This window comes from Ursus arctos, unplaced genomic scaffold (genome assembly GCF_023065955.2).
Source record: "Ursus arctos isolate Adak ecotype North America unplaced genomic scaffold, UrsArc2.0 scaffold_21, whole genome shotgun sequence".
Taxonomy (NCBI): domain Eukaryota; kingdom Metazoa; phylum Chordata; class Mammalia; order Carnivora; family Ursidae; genus Ursus; species Ursus arctos.
This window is the reverse complement of record NW_026622886.1, coordinates 41,387,915-41,404,539: the sequence shown is the minus strand read 5'-3', so window position 1 is coordinate 41,404,539 and position 16,625 is coordinate 41,387,915. Positions and strand designations below refer to the sequence as shown.

Sequence of the window (16,625 nt, the reverse complement as noted above, 5' to 3'; positions counted from 1 at the left end):
TCAGAGTCTTGAGTTCAAGTCCCATGTTGGGTGTGGAGCCTGCTTTAAAAAAAAAAAAAGAAGTTGTGCTCCTTTTTTGAACAGAAAATTTTCCAACCAAGTTATCTGTGCAGTTTGAATGGTTTTACAGTCTGGGGTTACAGAATTCAGTTTATTTTTTTCAAATATTTTATCTATTTATTTATTGAGAGAGAGAGAGAGAGCACCCAGGTGCAAGCAGGGGTGGGGGGCAGAGGGAGAGAAAGAATCTCCAGCAGACTCCACACTGAACAGGGAGCCCAATGCAGGGCTTGATCCCATGACCCCAAGATCATGACCTGAGCTGAAACCAAGAGCCAGACACTCAAGTGACTGAGCCACCCAGGCTCCCCAGAATTTAGTTTAATTGTTTTACTTTACTAGTTAGTGTGCACACTTGATTATACAGGTCATAGGACACATTTCTAAACATGGTCTCACTTTATCTACTCTTCTATTTATCAACTTCAAAATAAAAGGAGGATTCTCTTATTACTAGTACCTCCCTCCCCTGATAGAAAAGGGAAACAAACCTGTAAACCCAACGCTTTAATTTTCGTGTTTGATCACCTTTTCAAGTTTACGTGGGTCCACCCAGGCCGTTAAAGAATTGCAAGTGTGTGTGATAGACAGAGCAGCTTCCCTTTCATTTCCTTTGTGCTCTGACAATTGAGCTACCAGTCTCCCGAGCCTTCACTCTAACAGAGTGTTATGACTTCTTGGGACTGAATTTCATGAGTTTGAGGAGTCCCCTGGGAGACATAAAATCCCAGCTGTTATTTTGGATTTGCTCCAGGGCCTAAAACCATCCACAATATATTCTTTTTAATCGTGCATTGACTTTTACAACACACACCCTGCATACTAAATAACCACCTGAAAGTTTCAATCCCGCTACCAAAACCAGCACTTCTTTGCTATCGCATGCAGGGAATTTGAAAACTCTTTTAACACCTGATATGCACTTCTAGTGGGTGCCCATGGAGTCTTTTAGATGTTGTTAACTCACTTCTAGCAGCAAAACCCTTTTTGAACCTTTAAAATGAAAGAAGCTTCCTTGGATAGTTTCTCTTCTTGGGGGAAGGAAAGAGCAGAAAGCAGACAGAATGAATGCAAGTGTTTTTTACTTTAAAATGTTCAGTTAGGGGGCGCCTGGGTGGCACAGCGGTTAAGCGTCTGCCTTCGGCTCAGGGCATGATCCCGACGTTCTGGGATTGAGCCCCACATCAGGCTCCTCTGCTATGAGCCTGCTTCTTCCTCTCCCACTCCCCCTGCTTGTGTTCCCTCTCTCGCTGGCTGTCTCTATCTCTGTTGAATAAATAAATTAAAAAAAATCTTTAAAAAAAAATGTTCAGTTAGGGGAACGTAACTGGGGAAAGGGAAAACATGGGAGAAGCAGCTCTAACATGAATAATTTAGGTAAGGCATGTGTGAAAGCAATAAAAAAAAAAAAGAGTTCATCTAAGAAAAACAGAGTGTTTTAAAATGACAAAGTAGTTGGAGTCAGAGAGACAACAATGGTTTTTATGTTTCAATTTGCCTGGGCTACCAGGTGCCCAGATACTGTAGTCAGACATTATTCCAGGCATTTCTGGAAGGGTGTTTTTGGATGAGACTAACATTTAAATCAGTAGACTGAGTAAAGCAGATTGCTCTCCCTAATGTGGGTGGCCCTCATCCAACCAGTTGAAGGTCTGAATACAACAAAAAGGCTGACTCTTCTCGGAGTGAGAGAGAATTCTTCCTGCCTGGCTGCCTTTGAACCAGGACATCAGCTTTTTCCTGCCTTTGGACTTAAACTGAAACATCATTTCATCCTGTGTCTCAAGGCTGCCAGCCTTTCAATGGGAACCACACCCCTGGATCTCCTGGGTCTCAGACCTTGCGACTCGGACTAGAACTGAAACAGCAGCTCTCCTGGGTGACCCGCCTGCTGACTGCAATCCGTGGGACTCGTCAGCCTCCATAATCACATGAGCCCCCTTCAGTAGAACAAAGCTCTTGATATACGCACTCCCTATTGATTCTGTTGCTCCTAGAAACCTGACTAATACAGAGACCTATCCAATCCCTGCCTTCACCACACACTAACTTTATAACTCTGGGCCATTTATTTAACCTAATTCTGTGTTCCCCCCTGTTTAAAATGTAATACCTATATGGAGATATATGAGTTGATATAGGTAAGGCCCTTAGCACAATACCTGACATGTGGTTAATTATAGTTGGAAAAAATATTAATGCATTGGTAAAAAAAAAAAAAAAAGAAGAAGAAGAAGAAGGAGAAGGAGAAGAAGAAGAAGAAGAAGAAATGCAGAGTAGACTTGTGTTTCTTGGGCTGGACCTCAGAAAATGCAAGGACTCCCTAACACTGTATGCAAAATTGTGTATGTATGTTTATGACTCTCCCCTCCCCCCCACACACATGCACATACACACTTGAGGATACAAGAAGGTCTATAGTCTTCATTAAGTTCTCAAAGGAATGCCTCATCCAAAAAGAGAAAAGTCCCTGATAAGAATGAAAAGAAGACTCCATAATATATAATTAATTTTTGGTTTTGCTAAATAAAAGTATTAATCCAAAAGAGATCTACCTTCCCAAATTAGCTTTAGGATTACTGGCACTCAAAGTTCCAACTTTCTCCTTGCCTTTGCATTCAAACTCTGCAAAGTCATCTATACTGCTGACACCCAAGTTTTCAACTCTGATTCATTCCAAACTAACTGCAATTTCTCTCTGTAAAAGGCATTATCATCATTTCAGGCCCCTGGGGCGAAAATCTGAGGAACATTTTGACTCAATCCCAAAACCCCAATTGGTTACCAAGTTCTTTCAAATCCACCTTTGAAATTATTCTGGAATCTCTCTCCTTCCTTTCCATGAAACTTGCCCTGATTCGTGCCTTTATTATCTCTCATCCGGGCGATACCCATAGCCTCATCTGGACTCACTTCCTCAGCCTGTCCTTACTCCAAACCACAGCACCGCTAACCTTGTTGTTTCCTTCTTTTAAAATGATGACAAGTTATCTTTCTTCTGTCTCAAATCTTCCAGCAATTCCTCATACCTACTTCATTTATCTTCAGCTACCTCTGCTCCCCACACATGCCTACCCATACTGCCCTCCCTCACTCACTGACCTGCCCCAAGAGCCCCTTGAACACGCTCTACCTTTTGCTATTCTCATGCCATAAACATATCATATGTTTCCAAACTTTTATAACCTTGCTCATTAAAACCAAAATAGGTTGCGTGCCTGAGGCTAGGAGAAGTTGCCTTATAACGAATAGGTACTGCCGTCAGAAGTTGAATCCAGGGGTATTGGGTTCTAGAGTTTATCCTTCCACCCCATGTTAAGCCATCCACTTTTATTTCTATCCCAAACCATACTGTTTCCATCTTTTAAGGTCCATTCATATCTCCCTCCTTTTTGCATCTTGATTTCGCTCATCTCCCCAACCCCCTACATTGCTGTATCTTCTTGTAATAAAATACTCTAAGTATTTTATGGCAACTTATGTATAACCCTGATCTATGCTACTATACTCTAAGTTTTTATAGGAAAGCATGTGCTAAATAAGCCAATACTGACGTAAAATATTTTAGGTTCAAATCCATCTGTATGATCCTGCTTCTTCCTGCTTTATTTCCTGATCTATAAAATACAGATATTAATAAGACCAATCTCATATCATTGTTGAGTGGATTAAGTGTATTTGTGCACATCAAGCACTTAGACCAGTGCCTCGCACACAGGAAGAATCTAATAGATTTTACCTATTATTATCACAGGGCCAGGAAGATGTTGTGGGCTTCTTGGCATTGCCACAGGCATCAAGCATTACATGTTATAGTGTGTGCTCAATGGAGGCTTGCTGAAAGAAGGAATATTAAGAACAGTTTTCATTTCTGAATAAATATCCAATGATCATGAACACATGGCCCGTAAATGTGCTAGTGATGGATTTTACCTAGCTTATTTCAACAAGGCTTGACAATGCTTCATAAAGAAAACTTTTAGGTCAGGATAGAGAGCAGTGATTTTTATTAGTAGCATTAATATTAGTATTATGAACAAGAGCAAAAATGACTAATTGAAGAGAATTCTAGACATAAACATTTCATCAAGAAAATTAAATAGATGGTTCCTACCTTCATAAAAAAAAAAAAGTTTCTAATAATGAATTCAGGTTTAGCCCCTTGAGTATCTAAAAAATTAGAGCATGAAGTGATTAAGGAAGCTGACTTCAGAGGGAAAATTAAGGTAACTAGCTACCTTTAGTATAGATTGGCTAAGCAATGACTAAGAGCTTTTTGGTGGAGATTCATAGGATCAGTAAAGGTTTTATAAATACTAAAAAGGGAAAGGAATTATTTATCATGTTGGCAGGTGATAAATAAAAATAAAGGACGAAATGAAAGGAAAGGGTAGGTTGGTCAAGAGGCAAGATTTAACCTGTATGTACTGTTGGTGAATAGTGAAAAACATTGGTTAGGTAACACATATTCCACTGGTTAGCATACAGATTGATGCAACCATTTTGGAAAAGCAATTTGGCAATATATGGGGAGTGCAAACTCATATCATTTTACCTAGTTATGCTATTTTTAGAACTCTCTCTTAAGGAAATTATCAAAGATGTAGGCAAAAGTTTATCCTCAAGGATGTTTGGCACATCTTTATGATGGCAAAAAATTGAAAGGGTCCTAAATGTCCAATAATAGGGAATTGTTTACATAAATTATACCGAGTATTGTAAAGCCCTTAAATATCATGAATTTAAAAGACAATAGTAAATTCTCATGATACAAAGTTCAGGAAAAAAAGTTCATATGCAATATTTCATAGATTCTAAGACACATAGTTCTTCATATTTTTACATATCTAAAGTATTCTTTAGCATTCTTTATATTCTTGTAGTTCCATACGTATTAAAACTTGCAGATGGGGGAAATCAGCTTCAAGGCAAGTTTTAGACCCAATAGCAGAATATTTTCAAGAAATGCTGCATCACCAAAGCTTAGGGGAGACAGAATATAACTGTGTAGAAAAACACACACGCCGAAAAATCTGAATCACAGAGTGAATCATAAGAGTTGAAATTTGAATATGAAAACATTTTAGGAATGCCTAACCAATTAGTGTCACTTAATTTTTATTTATATAAGCTCAAGAGATTTGATAGAACTATGTTTAAAGAATTTCTTTCAGCAAGCCTAAGATAACGACTCTAAATGGTAATAGTACATAAAATAATGGTAGGGGTCAACATAGATGACCTACTAGATTAATTATATAATGAATCCAATTTTTTTAGAAGGGAAGAGATACATCAAAATATGTTTTGTCTGAGTATTAACATTAACCATGAACTTTATTCTCATTTTTTCATACATTTTTATATCGTTCAATTTTTCTAAAAAGCAGTATTTGTATTTCCAATTGGAAAATCTCAGTCAATATTGTTTTTAAAAACAACAGTGAAAACAAATGTTTGAAGAGTTGAGATTTTTTTTCCCCAACTACTCTGGAGTTAGAGTATCTATCAGCGATTGTGAAGTAAAAGACTACGAAATTGAATTTGAAAAGTTTGAGTTTCATTCTTGCTTCTGCCAGCCTAGCTATTTGTGAGTGATTTGAGTCTTAGGGAGTTTTTGTAGTCCCATGTGTAAGAAATATACCATAATGCTCACTCGCCTACTTCAAAGTAATGGTAAGTGAACATCTGGGAAGAAATAAATAGATTATATCATAATTGCAGGGAGTCCCAGCAAAGAGGATGAACAAAGCACTTTGTGAAGACAAATCTATCTCCCCTTTAACTTATCACTAAGCAGAATTCATTTCTACATAGCTGTAGGGCCCAGCCCAGCCAATCTATTGAAATCCCAGGAACACCAACCTCAGAGCAGTTTCTGTCTGATGTACCAAAAGATTAAAAAAAAAAAAGTCCTTTCAGGATTTGTAAGCTTATTTATTTTTACGGCCTGAAACAGCATTGAACACAAAGTGCCTGACACATATGTATTATGCATGTTTGAGCATTTGTTTATATTCTCTTTGACTTTAAAAAATCTGTTCAATGAGCCTTTTTATTCCACACTTATTATATATGATGTTTCATTAAGATCCATGGATAGATTCACTTCAGGTTTATATTTACATTATTTAAGCACTACAGTGGTATTTGCTACTGGTTATGTAAATGGAAAATAACTTACGAGATTTATGACGTGATTTTCCTTCTTGCACTCAGTGACTGGGTTGCCTTCTGATTTTTATTTATGCCCTGAATGATAATCAGCACCTTCCTTTTGCCCACCCATATAGTAGCTTAAGCTTTAAGAAACTATGTGGCTGAAAATGAAGGTGGGGAAGAAATAACTGCACTCATTTCAGAATGACAAGAGCTCGCTCCTCCTAGAAACCTGAGGCAGGTCAGCTTCCAAAAAGAAATACCAATCCACTTTCTGTAAACCGGAAGCAGGAAGTGCCAGGGCTTGACTTACAAGCTACCCTCGCACTAGGAAACCAGAAAAGACCTGTGCTCTGGAAATGCCTATAGATGATTAACAGGTGGACAAAGGAATTCCCTCAAAAGTTTAATAAGCAATGGACTAGATGAGCAAAGAGAAATGTGGCCGTCCACAACCACCCTGAAATCTAACCGGAAGTAGACCAAATTGCAAATTCATCTGTTTCATGGTTGTGTGTGAGAGAAAGTGCCTCCTCCCTGTGAAAGAACTAAAACAGATCCAGTCTCGTGAGAAGAGGAAATTATAAACCAGTTAGACTCCTCAAAACAACTTCCCTAAATTCACCAAGTTATTGAATGAGATTTACATGATAACCCAAGTGAAAAAAGGAAACAAGTAAGAAAAACAAAAACAGAACATAAAAGCCTGAACAGCCCCCAGATGAAACACCGTGATGGCATCGTCTCAGGATCACAGAAAATGTCCTCATGCCCAAAACAAAGTGAATTTTGTCAAGCAATCAACACTTCCATTCCAGCAAAGTACAGTCCATAGTCTCTTAATGAAACAGGCTAGGATGTCCGATCAGCCTGCAATTTAGTCCTATTTTTAATTCATTTCACAATTCCAATTACTGTTTCAGTGTTTTATCTTCTTGGACATAGAGCAGTCTGAAAGAGATTGTACTTTGAGGCAGCCTACAGCCTTTTCAAATCCTGACCCTTCCCAGTATCATCTTCTTTTCCATCACCGCTCTTGGTTCTCATTCTCCAGGGAGCTGTCCACGTTGTCCCTTCAAGACAGAGACCTGCCCACTTCCTCTCCACCATCCCCAAACTGTACCTGTCTCCATCTCTGTAATCTCTGCTTTCTCAGTGATGCTTAACTAATCTGATAAACGATTCCATGCTAATATCCTGTTGGTCACTATTGTGCAAATGAAGCATGTTAGCTCCCTAACCTCTTTCCCTTCCAGGGATTTTTACTGTGGCCTTTTAAAAAATGCCTTGTTTCATAGAGGTGGTATGAGCAGTGGGAATTCCAGGTGAGATATGGACCTGTGGGAGAAAGTAGGACAGCCCTTTTTGTTATTCTTCAAATCACAACACAGAGGAACGGTGTCGCAGGGGTAGTAGCCGATGCATTTGATTATTATATTAATTTTCTGCAACGGTCCTGTTCAGAGCTGCTGTGGACTCAGCATCAGGCTAAACCCTAGAAAAATGCCATGGAAAGCGACTTGCATTTTCATGTCTATAATAAAGGTTAAAACATTTGAACTCTCTACTTAATTGGTATATATTTAAACTTTTCTTGCCATGGTGAAAGAAAGCCTTTTTGCCATTAAACTGCTGCTGTGTAGATCCTAAATGTCTGAAAAATTCATTAAAATAGCACTTTAATTTTGACAGAGTTGAACTACTGGGAAAATTAATTGATTGTTTCTCACTTGAGCTTTGGAGAAGCCATTAAGGTTTTTATGGTTTATGGAAAATTGAGAATTGAAGTACACTAAAATCAATATGCTATCTGATGTACAGAGCAAATGGCACTTCAGATGAAAGAAAGCATAAACAACTCCTCCGAGCCTTTTCTTTCTTTCTCCTGATTCGACAAACGCATTTACATAGAGCTTCTATATTTGCTTGTATTCAGAGTCCTTAGTCAGTCATTCCATTGTGATGCACATTGTGAGGACAGAATAATGAGGTCTGGGAGATGAACCACTGCGTTTTAGAATCTATTCTTTCCTGGTAATTTCAAAAAAATATTAGGGACATAAAACAAAACTCCAAACATATCCATCTAGGTCTGTGGATCTCGTAATGACTTTTAACAAGAAGTGAGTAATTGGGCTTTCGTGTTAGGGGCAATGGAAAATACTTCTGTGTTCTGTATTGTGCTTACATGTATCCTGGAGAAAACCATCACGCCTTGAGGAAATGATGAACAATGAACTGGGTCCTGGCTGGTGCCACTAGCAAGATTTAGGAGCCTGTCCCGTCAGATTAAACGAAGCTAAGGAGAGGAGGAAAAAAAAAAAAAAGAAAGAGAGGACTGGTAAGAGAAAAGATCGCCATGCCATTTGTCTTTAGTCTTCTGAATATGTCCCTTCTGATATACACACCAATAATCCTGGGGAGATTTGGCCTTGCTCAGTTTTTGCAAACATTGAATGGATTGGGGATTTTAAGAATAGCCGCTTCTGCATTTATGCGCTCCCACCACCTCTGTTCCAGAAAGAGATATTTTCCTTTCTGAGCATTCATTCATTGCTGCTTTGAAACTCCTTCCACCTCAGACTGACCCTTTCCTTCCTCCGGTGGTTAAAATCACTTCCAATTCACCATCCTCCTACATAGTTACATCCATGAAGCATGGGATATGGGGAGATCAGTAGGAGTGGGTTAGAGATAAAGTATTTGCTAGCCTAAGCCTTATCTCAGAAACACTAAGTAAATAAAGCAGGCTTATATAAGCAGCAGATTGCTTATCTTGGGTATCATTGGAGACTTGAAAACCGGGATGGCTGTCTAGTAAGAAGTTACTCTAGACCAGGTATTTTGGGTAATTAAGTGGCTGCATGAGGAAGCAAGGGTGTGCCCATTAACTTTGCCTTTGATACTTGCTATGGTCACTGTTCACTTTCTGTAGTTTCAGACTTTATCCAAAGGAGTTAAATCATTGTTTCCTTCGTGGGGAAATTAATAATCCCTAAGGAATATGCCATGAATAGAGAAACTCTTTAAAGCCTCCCTTTTAAATTATATTTTAAACTTCTTCCTTCTGCAGCTTCATTAACAAAGTCTATGGAAAACTCTTTAATTCATTAAGAAATAAGTGCCCACCCAAACCAGGGCAGGGTGCCAGTTCACCTCCCTACTGTCAGGCTGATGTGCAGTTCTTTACCTGGTCTTTACGCTGCCAACCTGTGAGTGACTAATCCCTGCCTTCTTCTCCCACAGTCAATTTATCCTATTATATGTTCCTATGATAGGCATCTCTGAACGTGTTCTAACAACTGGTTCAGAGGAAGGCTTTCAGTTGGAAGGGAAGACTAGCAATTTTTCCTGCTTCAAGGGGCACTCATAAGAATATAATTTATTAAGTTATACCTACTAAACCAAGACTAAAAGTTTCTTGTTCATGACTATACAATACCTATAAATTTCTTGAAACACCAAAAGGGAAAAAAAATTTTTTTCAAAAGACTCACTATGGCATGCATTTTTTTAAAGGGGGAAAATTGTTAAGGAAAATATTGTTGGGGTCAGGAGATTTAAGTGTTATTCTGCTTTTCCACCTGTTCTGTTCAACGATCCTAATCATTTGACATACATACTCAACAGTGCACTTTTCTGAGCAATAATTCTTTTTTTCTGCCTCTAAATTTAATCCTACAGGCTGTGAGACCTGCAGTGTTTTGGTGGTTTTTTTTTTTTTTCTATTACTGAGATTATACTTCCCACTCCTAGAAGGAGAATCTTTGGGTCAAGTCATGGTCTCATGAAGTCCCCACTGAAACATACCTGGGGTGTGCCACAAATTAACTTATTAGTATCAATTATGACATAATCAGAGATTGATTTATTGCATTCTTCACCAACTAGCAACCAGCCGAGCAGGTAAAAATTGCCAGGAGACTAGGGAGACAGCAGAAACCAGACCTGGAGTTGTTCTTCAGTAGGCAAATTTACAAGGAAGGGTTGGAGAAGGTTCCTGAAGAGGCAGCAGGAGGACGCTGCCCAACCAGGGAATGCAGGATTAGCTAATACTGAAAGGGCCGTACAGAGACTAACCCCATTCCTCACAATTCTTCTGTGGCTACTGTTTTCCAATCAGTTGTTTAAATAAAATATTCAAAGTCTGCAGCAAAAAAGACAAAATATTATTGGCTACAACTTCACAACATTTCTGCGTTTTTTTTTTTTTAAAGCTCTATTTACAAGTTTGGAATTGCATTGAATGCTGATAGCAATTTATCAGTAGACTGATCGGACTTTGAATCCGATAGAAATCGTCGGTATTTATGAGGCCCCAGATCATGCTGAAAAATCCGCAACCTCATTTTCTTGGTACACTCTGAGGTCACCGATGAGTAGGGTTTATATTCACGGGCTCCTTTAAAGCACAGACGGTCACAAAGATGGAAAACACTTCAAACATGATCAGATAAATTTAAGGAATCAAGGACAACTGATAGCCACTTCACTCCTTTGCCATATGAAATCCTTTCCCACAACAGTTCATCCTTTATTTCTTTTAATTGGAAAAACTTAAAGTTGAGAAATAGAAACATGTTAAATGCATAAACATGGAGCAAAGAATAGCATAGCAGTTAATGGCATAGAATCCAACAGAACTGCATTGGAGTTCCAGCGCCCTCACTATCTGTGTGAACTTGAGCAACTCTGTTGAGCATCAGTTTCTCTGTCTGTAAAATGGGAATAATAATAGTACTTCATGGAACATTGTAAGTTCTGCATAAGTTAGCTTCTACTCACTTTTTAAAATTAAATACTATTCTACCAGAAGTTACTTCTGTGATATAAGGGTTTTATACATTATAGTTATAGAGACAGTTACCACTAAAATTTCTAAACAAACAAATTGTAATCAAGGAACTATGTGACTGCAAGGTATTTAGTGCTGGGACAGGAGCTTTATGAATACAAAAGATATATAAACCCTAGTCTCTTCCCTGAAGTCACATACCTCAAAGTTAGGGAGATAAGACTAATTTAGGACTAGGTAATCGAGGGTAAACATATGCAGTATTAGTAAATAAAACATTACAGTATTTATTTAAAAGCTCAGTTTGGGTGCAGATTATTATGGTATCACATGTAAATCAGTCATGTAACATAGTCCTTCGTCTTTCAGTGCCTCAAGACAATGATATGTAGTGATAAAACAGAGTAACCAATGAAATAAATTCAGAAGTTGCAGTGAAACAGTAACCCATGCAATTTTGCATTTCCTGATTTTACCTTCATTGCAAGGGCCGGTAGCATTTTAACCTCTGCAATGGGTAGTTAATACAGCGCTCTCCCTATAGTGCAGTGAATACAGACTGAAAGGGGCAGGCTCATACCCATGCTTTGCGTATCAGCTAAATCCTCATTGCTGCTTGGAGACCCAAGAAGCATAGCCAGGATGGGGAAAAGTGATTCTGCTAGCCAATCAGGGTCCAAATGTGCAACTGTACCAAACGTCATGCTCTACTCCTATCAAGGAGGCAGCAAGAAAATATTTCCAATACCCCACTTCCTTATACATCCCTCCAACTTAACATTGCTACACGATGATACCCAACATCTATTTAGAAGCGAGTAGGACTACATTAAAACAACAACAGACATTGGGAAAGGGGTCTTCCAGGCTTTACTGGCACCTAGAACTACCTGGACATCACACTACTCCTAAAGTGAGGAGGGAAGGGAGGGGATAGGACGGAGATGCGGACACAGGCTTGCTTCCATAGGAACATTTCCTTTGTTCCAACACGAAGGCTAGAATCGCCTGACTCTAGGAGGCCCCACCTGGGAGCTATTTGTTTCATGGTTCAAAAGTTTGTTTACTGCGCTTTTTTCTGATAATGATCTGAAAGTCAGTTTTACTTTAGAGTGAATGGCAAGTCTAACTTGAATTTTTTATTATTCGAGCTGCGCTGCACGAGGTCAAAAATGACCGTATCACTTGATCCGTGGAAAAACACAGAGCTATTTTCTGTAAAATCGCCAAGCTTATCTCCAGTTTAAAGTAACCTTTCAGGAACACACACACACACACACACACACACACACACACACACACACACTCACCTACACATTTTGCTTCTCTCCACTAAAGTAAAGAAGGTGGACAGTTTGAAACAATCAATTCTTATCTAAATTGGGTCAGTCAATTTTTACACACTTTTTTTTACTTTAACCAAGAGTGTGACAATCATTCCCAAGAGCAAACAATTCTAATGGATGCTAGCTCCTTTCGTTAGAACAGTGTGGGCAGTGGTTACAGAGTAACTCAGGTCTTCAGAAGAAGTGCCACTACCATAGTAAGACATGTTTTCAAGCCTGGCTGGAGTTTATGTAGCTGTTTTGTAATCATATCTTCTACAGATAGGTCATACCTTATTTAAGAGATTTCATATCCAAATAAGTCATATCTTATTTAGATGTAAAAACTACTCCAAAATTATTGGCTATTGGTGTTTAATATCCCCACAATGTAGATAAAATATATTATGATTTCTGTTAAAATAAGGACAGTGAGGCATGCAGAATCTGTCTGATTTCTATTTGGGTTTTTGGGGGTTTTTTTTAGATTTATTTACTTATTTGAGAGAGAACATGTGCGAGCGTGAGGGGAGGGGCAAAGGGAGAGACTGTTGACGCAGCAGACTCCTCACTGAGTGGGAAGCCGGATGTGGAGACAGGGCTAGACCCCACGGCCCAAGAGATCATGGCCTGCGCCGAAACCAACAGGTGGTCGCTCGACTGCTCCACCCACTGAGCCACCCAGGCACCCTTGTTTTATTTCTATTTGACTAGAACATTCAATATTTGTGGCTTCGTCTGACACACACGCAGGAACAACATTTGGTTCATTTAAGCTCACAAGGGTCTGCACAGCATAATTAAAATTATATTTTAGAACTATCGTAGGGGGAGAATTTTGTTGAGGCTAGCTTTGGAATTCTTCATTTGTATTCTCAAAATAATACCCCATAATATTGAAATGGTTATTCTGGTTTCATCTGAGGACACACACACACATACACACACACATATACAAAATTTGAAGAGGTAATATTGCCTTAGGAGATATCCATTAAAATGGTTGCCCCAAATACATTCTTTTGATTCATATGTGTTATGTTTCAATGCATATCTTCAGATTTATAGATGCATTTACTGATGTTCCTCTAGCCTTTCCCTAACAATAGATTGCATATCTAGGGAAGACTGTTGGGGAAGAGTCAGCTGCAACTTCATGTGTGAACTTGCCCTGAAAGACTCCATATTAATAATGAGGATTTGCCTTTTTAAGAACGTGAAAGTACTTTGAAAAGTAAAATTGTGCTTTATTAACCATTAAATGTGATTTTTTTTTTTGGAGGCAATTTTGAAAAAGTTGCTTCCTTTAGCACCTACAAAGTAGAAAAAACAGGCCAAAGTTATGGCCATGACCATTCTGTCATAATACATGTCACAAATGATCACATTTACGTGAAAATATACTATGTCTCGTAAGCTTTTTTTCTCAGTGGCCTTATGTTGTATTTCAAATAAAAGAACAGATAAAAATGGCCAAAAAATAAACATCTTTCAAAAACATAAAATTTCTAAAAAAAAAAAAGAAAAAGCCAGGGTCGAGGATCCTACTTAAAAAATAATAATAATAAAAAGAAATAAAAAATAAAAACACAACACGTCTCTCTTCTAGTTAAAGGTAGATTATTGAAGCCATGTTTAATAAAAATAAAAATATCAAGTAGCTATAATCTTACCCAAATTCATGTTTGATTGTCTATTTCAGTTCAAAATACTTCTGTATTCATGCAAAATCCTGGACTCAATATTAATATTTTGCAGGTTGGCTCGGAACTGATTCTAAAAGGGAAATCAAGTAGGCAATCTGCAATTTCATAAAATATGAGAATACCTCTTGCAAAAAAATGTACTATAGTTGTGAGTTATGTTTGTTTTTCCTTTTACTTTTTATTATTAAAACTCTTTCATAAAGCTGTTATTTCTTCTATGCCCGGAAGGCAAGAGCTTGGCCCTCTGTTGAATTAGTTCATCTAAATGTCAACTGTTTTTTTAATAGAATGAGGTTTTGTCTTAATATTCTCATTTAGGACTACAACTATCTGACCTTTAAGATCCTTGCCTACACTATGATTTCTGATGATTTTATTATAACTTTCCTTAAAATTAATGGTAAAATTTTTCTATCATAATTGTTAAGTAGAATTCACTGTTCTATTAGCTTAAGGCAGAATATGAAGATATTTATGTCAACTATGGCTTTCTTTTGGGATTAATATAGATCCTAAGCAATGTCTAAAGAATTTTCCTAGTGTCTTTGGGCTGCTGCCTGAGAAAAAAGAAGCACTGAAAAATTTCTCTTCCAAAGATTGTTTTCTTGAACCCAAGCCCTTTCCCTTTCCCTTTCCTCCTCTTTGCTTTGCCCACCCACCCCCCTTAACATCACTGACACATGCCCAGCAGGACCGCGTAACAACAGCAGTGAATACATCTTCGCTCACACACTACATGTGGTTGGTCAACGTACAGATGCACAGTTGCTTTTACTTAAATTGGTTTAACCCCTTGTTCTCATTCAAAAGCTCCCTCTCTAGGTTCCCTGCGGGGTTTGCTGGCTCACATTCTTCCCTTTGATCCCACATTTATTCAAGACTTTCTCCCTGGCTCCCAGCCCTACCTGTTTAGTTCCACTTTCAAAGTAGTCTTCCGGCAGTCACCCCAAGGCTGACTCAGTGGCTCTCCATTCTCTTTAGTTGGCCCCTCACCCATCAGACTTCCCCTCCCCGTGAACCTGTCTCCCTGCTTCCTGGGATTGTAGCCTCAGCTAACTCTGCACACTCCTGTCTGTTCTGCCTCAGTTATTTCAGGGTTTTTGTTGCCGTTGACCACTTTCCATAGTTTGATTCCATTTCTGCCAGCAGTCCTTCATAAACTTTCAGAGTTTCCCATTTTAGATTAGCATATAGCCCTTGTCTTTCCATGGTCTGTAATGAAAAAAGTTGATGAGGGAAAGTTTGTTTGTTTTGTTTTAACACATTGCAGCTAATCAATGAAGAAAGGACAATAGCATTCAAATAGTACCATTTTGCAATCTCTAATAAAATAAAGAAAATGAGCAATGACCATTGATACCTTCTAAACCATTAAGTGAGAAACTAATGGGGAACTTTATAAAGATTGGATCAAGGTGACAATACCAGAACCCACTGATGGAGGTTAACATTACAAAAAGGGAAACAAACCACACACTCTGTGTGTCCTCAGATGACACAGAAGTATATACATACAGCTCTCTTCCTCCCTGGCTGCTTGAAACTTGGCCCCCATCGTGAATGACATGTACCTATCCAGACCCAGAAGTTCATGACCAGCTGACTACTTCAGCAGAAACAAATGATCATTGATGTTCTGCAAAGGCAACAGTACCTAAGACAGATTTGGGAAAAACTAGCCAAAATGGGCAAGACCACACCAGATGTCATCTTTGTATTTGGATTCAGAACCCATTTTGGTGGTGGCAAGACAACTGGCTTCGGCACGATTCATGATTCCCTGGACAATGTAAAGGAAAACGAACCCAAACATAGACTTGCAAAACATAGCCTGTATAAGAAGAAAAAGACCTCAAGAAAACAGTGAAAGGAACATAAGAACAAATGAAGAAAGTCAGAGGGACTGCAAAAGCCAATGTTAGTGCTGGCAAAAAGTGAGCTGGACATTGGAGAACAGGAGTGAAGATCCGCAGTGACTTGACCTGTGGTGATTGTGCAGATTTTTCACGAGAGGATTAGTAAACTAAGAACATTTACGTGTAAAAAAAAAATTTTATATATATATACCCACAACACTGACTATAAAGTATTCTTGTAAAAAATTGGAAGAGTCTTACCAAGAGCTCTAGATCTAACTGCCAATTTTATAGGAAACACAAGAGACAGGGTATCACACAAAGGCAAACAGCAAAATCCAGAATGCGAAAAATTCTACAGGAAAAATTATCGGCTTTCTTCAATAAATTGCAAGAAAAATTTAAAAAAGGAAAGGAGACACATATATTACAAAAAACTTGAGAGACATGTTAACATGTATCCATTTTGGCTCCTGATTTGAACAAAGCAAAGCAATTGTAAACAAATGATCTCTTAGGAAACAATCAGGGAAATAAATTCAAAGACTGGGTATTCGATAATATTAGGGAACTATTATTAACTTTTAGGTATAATAATAGTATTATGGTTATTTTTTTCAGAAGAATCCTTATCTTTAAAAGATATATTATAAAACGTTCATAGATATAGTGATATAAACTCTTGGATTTGTATAAAAATAATCCAGGAGACAGAAGATGTGGC

The 16,625-nt window shown here is 38.2% G+C and overlaps 1 protein-coding gene across 1 annotated transcript; it reads left to right on the top strand.

The window, feature by feature from the left end:
* The first annotated feature begins 15,666 nt into the window (after positions 1-15,666).
* Positions 15,667-15,912, top strand: LOC113255917 (40S ribosomal protein S24-like). Its single transcript, XM_026499630.2, has one exon. It carries the CDS (start codon positions 15,667-15,669, stop codon positions 15,910-15,912), a length of 246 nt encoding a protein of 81 aa, XP_026355415.1.
* Positions 15,913-16,625: the final 713 nt, after the last annotated feature.